Here is a 6,420-nt window from a genome sequence, read left to right as displayed (position 1 = left end):
CTATGGCCGGTTCGGATCTGCCTCGTCCATATTGGTCCGTATCCGAGTGGACCTGGGACGATCCTCTCTCGCACGCCTCTTATTGGGGTCAGGGATGACAGTCGGCCCGTCATATGGTGGCCAGAAACCCTCCGAAATGGGAGGTGTGAAACCCATCTGATACACACTGAAGACCGAATTAAGACGATACACCTGGTGGACGTAAGGCTCCCATGTAAGCTGTGAGTAGGCACAACATGCGAGTGCGTGGGGACACGGGAAATGAAGTACCTGGAAGTATCCGCAGTCATATGTGTGAGATGCAAGCGAGACTCTATAGGTACCCAGTGAGAAAGAACCAGTCGGAGTTGTCTCTGCGACGGTGAACTCAGAGTTATCCCTGTCGTACACAGTAACCGTGAAGCACCTAGCCGTCTTCAAGTTGGCCTCTATACACTTCACCAAGTGCTGACTAAATTGTTGTCCGGTTCCCATCTGCGCCTCAGCCTCCCTCCCTTTGCGAACAAATAATTTGGCCAACCTTCCATATGTTGCCTTCACTAGCGAGCAAACAGAAAGATTTCTGACACCCTTGAGGATTGAGTTCACACACTCAGATATATTCGTCGTCATGTGTCCGAATCTACGCCCCTCATCACAATGTTGTGTCCACAAGGAATACTCAATCCGGTTAGCCCAGTCACACATCGCCGGGTCTTTGGACCTAAGAATATCAAACCAGTAATGAAACTCGACCTCCGTCTTAGCGTACGCCGCATTCACAAGTAGCCTCCTTGCGTCTTTGCCCTTGAAGGTGAGGGCGAAGTTTGCCGCAACATGTCAAATGCAGAATGCCCGGTATGCAGACGAAGGTAACCAGACTCCGTCAGGAGCCTCAAGGGCGGCCTTGATGCCATTATGCCTTTCCGAGATAACCAGCAGACCCGACTGCGGTGTCACATGCTCACGCAGGTGGGAGAGAAAGAATGACCATGACTCAACATTCTCACCCTCGACTAATGCGAATGCAACAGGGAGTATGTTGGAGTTCCCGTCCTGTGCAATCGCGACAAGCAATGTTCCCCCATACTTGCCATACAGATGGGTGCCGTCAATACTAACTAGGGACTTGCAATGACGGAATGCCTCGATACATGGTGGAAAGGTCCAGAATAGTCTGTGAAAATAAGTTCGAGACTCGTCCAACTGTCCACCGACACGAACAGGGCTCGTCCTTAGCACTGCAACAGTACCAGGCATCGTCAACTGGACTCCTAACACCCACCTTGGGAGCTCGTTGTACGACTCATCCCAATCACCATAGATGAGGGCAACAGCCTTCTGCTTCGCCAACCAGACCCTCTTGTAAGTTGGCCTAAACCCAAAGTGTGCGGTGGTGGCATTTAGGAGCACCTTGATGCTGACGGATGCATCAGCCCTCACCATTGGCATAATGAATGCCGATATGACATGGTAATCCAAACTCCTGTGGTCGCTAGAAATGGAGGTGGCGAGACAAGTATGCGGTCCGTTGTAACGTTTGACCTCCCAAATCCCCTTGCGCTGTCGGAGACTGAGCCGAATCAACCATGTGCACCCATTGCCGAACTCAGAACACTTGCCCACATACCGGCGATAGTCAGACTCCACGACCTTGTACTGTACCCCTCGCCGGATGCTGTAAGTTTTGACACTTAACAGGGCCTCTTCTTTATCCGAAAATTGCTGACCAACCTGAAACTCTGTCAGACCTGTAGACCCTTCAGCATCTCTAGCGCCAAATCCAGCCGGCTGCCCAGCAACCCCCTCCTGCCTCATGGCATCCAAGTCCAAAGAGAAAAAATGTGGAGGGTACTGTTGCGTGCCAGAGCTAGAACCACCGCCCGGCCCAGCAGGCTCACTTGCTCCAACATCATCGCCACTGTCATCAGCAATCATATCCGACTCGACATTATCGTCTTCTGGATCATCCAAGAATCCATCTCCAACCCCAACCGGTGCAGCACACTGTAAAGATGTCGGCAGATACCCACCTTCACCGACCTCGTCGCCTATACTGCCGATGAGATCAACAGCGAACGAAGGGGAGGCGACAGGTTAGACGGGTGGCATGTACGCAGGGATGGAGGAAGATGCAACGGCAGGTCTGGAGCTAGAACCGGCTACCGTGGCTAAAGTGGTGGTATTCCGGTTCGAACCCCCGAGCTGGACACCGCGTCAACCAACTTTGCCAACAGTTCTGGTGTCCTAACCTCTGGAAACTGCCGGCGATAATGAAACATGACCTGCAAGTCCTCATCACTCCCGATCGTGAAACAATCGTACTTTACGGTGTTCTGCAGCACCGTGATTGGAAATCGATAAAAAAACTTCTTAATCCGTTTCACACCTTCCAGACCGAGTTTCAGCAGTACAGATCTAACAAGGTCCTCATACCTCGTCGTAGGCGTGACGATAATACAGAGAGGATGCTTATGAGTGAACTTCACACCGGAATGAGTTTTCTTCTTAATGGATCCTCTGTGGTGAACCAACACAGTGAAACTCTCCTCACTAGCCATGTAACCCCACTCTAATGATAGCAACTCACATTCACACCATACATATATAGCTCTGGTCCTCACTAATTCGAACCATTCTAGTATGAAATATGGTCTGTGTAATTCGAATCAAGCTGGTTCGAATTAATTGACTGTAAATCGAACCTATTTGGTTTGAATTATGGAGGTTGTGAGTTCGAACCAAGGTGGTTCGAATTATGTGGCTATGGGAACATGTGTAATTCGAACCTATTTTGTTCGAATTACTTGCAAAGTGAGTTCGAACCATATTGGTTCGAACTATATAGAAATGTGGTTTGGTTGATTATTGAATCAGATTTTGCTTTGGCTTATTTGTGTCAAATTGAATTCCCTTTGGCTTGTTTGCGTTTTTTACCCTATAAATTATGAATCGAATGCGAATAAATACCGCAAATTTGCAAATATTATTCAAACTATGTCCACTCCCTATCAGCCATTTTTTACTTGATTCATGGCTTCCCTGTGTGTAAAATTAATGTGTTAAAATATGTCAAAAATAGAGACGGATTCAGAAATATTATCATGGGGGATCAATAACACATATAATATTAAAAGTTATGTAAAAAATTATATAATATAAGATATATTACAAAAATATACCGATAGAGAATATATTTTAAAGTATAAAAAATATGTGTGTATTTTTTACTAACGAAGTGGTCGGTTCTTCATATCATAAAATTCATCGATAATAGAATTTGTGTCAAATTTTTTAACAATTTTTTTTCAATATAATTAAAAGATAATTAACAAAAAACTCATCTTTCATTTGTTTCTGAGTTATTTTTCACAATATTCATAGTTAAAAAAAATCTTTTAGTTGTAGCAGTTGAGATAGAGAGAATTAATACCAAATAAACAAAAAAAGATGGTCACAAGAAAAAAAATTCACTTTATAAGATTTAAAAATTTTTATTTAATTAAAAATATTAGTAATAATTTTTTTAAAATTTTTTAATATTATTACTTATTTTTTAAATATTAAAATTATTAATATTTAAATTAGACTAAACTTTTATTTATATTAGATTAAATACTAAATAATTTTTTTAAAATTAAATTATATATAATAATTTATTACTGTTAATTAAAAAAAAATGAAACCGAAGATTCCACTCGCCCCTTATATCAGTCCGTGGTAAAAAATAAATCCAAATATGTAATTTTCTAGATTTTATTCCAAAATACTTAAAACCTGTTCGTACACAATATATCAAAATTTCGATAAAGTAATTGGAACACTTGATAATTTTTCTAGACTAAAAACCTGTAAAAAAAAGTTAGAATCTGTACACAGTTGGAATGTCAGTTCTTAGTCTGCAATGGCATTGGCCTGGCGGCACCCAGCCAAAGTCCCAAAGATACTCCCACGCACACCACCTTTGATATATCACTCACTACACCATATAATAATAGGTATGAATAATAATCAAATACACTAATACAGTGTGGTAATCCCTAATTAATGTATATTTAATAGACTTTATATAATGTAGCACAATCTTAGAAAAAAAGCTTAAGATGATGACAATAATATGTTTTTGAACCTTAGTACATGTACGGCCAATTGTTGATTAGTGATGGCCCAGGGACTACTATTGAGTATCGTATTATTCAAGTTGGAAAACTAACCATATGTATATATCGGTATCAATAGACTTTTATAACGATCAAGTGATGGCATGTTCTTTTACCTTCTAAATGCAGTTCTAAATATTTTCGATCTAGTTATTAGTTACGCAAATATAATTAATCTGATCAATTTAGATAAGTTTATAAGTAATTTTTTTAATTTTTAATTTATAAAAAATTATAATATTAATATTTGATATAATTTTTAAAATTAAATTATAATTTTTTTAAAAATTATTTAAATATTTATAAAAAATTAGAAAAATAAATTTTTTTAGAATATATTTTTTTATTATTTTTTAAAATAAATATTTTTAAGATTAAAAATTTAACATAAAATAATTTATTTATAAACTATTTTTAATATAAATATTTATTATTTATTTTGTTTTTAAAAATTAATTAAGAACCTAATTACAACGGTAGAAAAGTAGAGAGAGAAAAGTAGTATAAGTAGAGTAGGATGATTGGGAACATGCCCCGTTGTGTTTCCGGTATTTGAGGTTTGGTGTGAGGTGACGTGATGTGAGATATGGACAAACAACGAGATGAGTGGGGCCCAGAGAGCAGGGGTTACAGTCGGCTCCACACGTGCGACACAGAAATCCATAACAAAGAAAAGAAAGGGGAAACAGCGTGGGTGGGTCTGGGTTTTGGAATGGGAAATAGTGAAAACGCACGGGGGGACCACCTTTGACGTGTCGTGTGCTTCATGGACTTTGTCTCTCTGCGGTCCCCCTTAACCCTTTCTTTCTGCTCTGCCTACACAAGAATCCCATCCATTCTTTTCATGCTCGCACCACACCACACATGATCTCTGACTCAGTCTCTCCTTGACACTTCTGCCCCCCTATCACTTCATTCCTTTGCATATACTGCAACAAAACAAGGGTTTGCTCATTTCTCTTTCCGTTTTTATTTTGAAGATTTTATAAAGGCTAATTTTTTATATAGAAAACATATTAGTATTGAAAAAATTTTAAGTGTATCAAAAATACTGGTGTTTCAATTATTTTAATTATTGATTTTAATTAATATATATTATATATTTTTTATAATTTAAATCAATAATTAAAACAACTAAAATACTAATTTTTTAGTACACTTAAAACTCTTCCATTAATATTTTTGTTGCCAATAGAATTATTTGATATAATTACATATATATAAACTTTGCATATAAAAAATCAGCATATAGAATGCATGTTGCAATATAGAAGGTATGTTGGATACGTGTTAATATTTTAACACATAATGTGTATGTTAGATATATTTTTTGTTTATCCATAATATTGATTTAAATATTAATATTTAATTAAAATACTATCTTTATCTTCATATTAAAAATATTTTTTGTTTTATAAAGATATTTTTCAATAAATTCTGTTTTTATTATTTATTTTAGAATAAACCACAAAATTAAAACTACCCATGAATAATTTTAATGCTAATAAAAATATTTTTAAATTTTGTTATCGATAAAAATGTCTTTAAATAATTTTAAAATATGTTAAAAATATCCAGTCATAATGATACAAATATAGCAAATGAGGAGTACATAAATAAAAGTAAAGAGTACATAAACAAAAGTCAAGCACGGTTGCAAGGAAGGATTGTAACAAACTATAGACAGGTGGCAGCTGGTTCACCTATTTCGGACAACAGGAAGAGCACCAAGGAGAAAACAAATAGCAAGTAGTTGAAGGATTATGATCATTAGTGAATTGTGGTTACTGGTTGCTGGCTGCTTCTTAAGGCTAGGGATTTTTGCACCTTCTTAAACCCCTTCTTCTTTCTGCTAGTCATATTCTTCAATTCCTTTATACTCATACTTCTATATTGTGAATTGCTTACTGATACACCTACTTAATAGTAATACCACACTACACTTTCTCAGTTTATTGGCTTTCCTGTATCATTTGGTGCTTTCATCCCATGGCTGTAGCTGACAATACCCGCATGAAAGGCATGTAAGCTGACATCAAAAAACTCTTTCAGATGTTCGAATCCATTTCTGAGGAGACTCGCGCTGAGCACGCACGATCGTCAGAAGCGACGAATCTGAAAATTGACGCGCTGCAACAATCTATTACTCAGCTTCTCCATGCCCAGCCTCATTACAGATCTGAGTTGCATGAGCTCTCCCATGGTTCGAACTCAGGATCAGAATTCCACCAGCGTCCTTTTATACAACCGCGTCGAGTGGGTTTCGATCTGCCTAAATTTG

At 37.9% G+C, this 6,420-nt stretch overlaps 1 protein-coding gene across 1 annotated transcript; it reads right to left on the bottom strand.

Annotated features, from left to right (window-relative positions):
• Positions 1–687, bottom strand: LOC114925323 (uncharacterized). Its single transcript, XM_029292891.1, has one exon. It carries the CDS (start codon positions 685–687, stop codon positions 1–3), a length of 687 nt encoding a protein of 228 aa, XP_029148724.1.
• Between the last annotated feature and the right edge of the window lie 5,733 nt (positions 688–6,420).

This window comes from Arachis hypogaea, chromosome 15, assembly GCF_003086295.3.
Source record: "Arachis hypogaea cultivar Tifrunner chromosome 15, arahy.Tifrunner.gnm2.J5K5, whole genome shotgun sequence".
Taxonomy (NCBI): domain Eukaryota; kingdom Viridiplantae; phylum Streptophyta; class Magnoliopsida; order Fabales; family Fabaceae; genus Arachis; species Arachis hypogaea.
This window is presented reverse-complemented; position numbering and strand designations above follow the sequence as displayed.

Coding starts and splice junctions, on each gene's coding strand:
- LOC114925323 (XM_029292891.1), bottom strand. CDS start 687: ATGTGTGACTGGGCTAACCGGATTGAGTATTCCTTGTGGACACAACAT.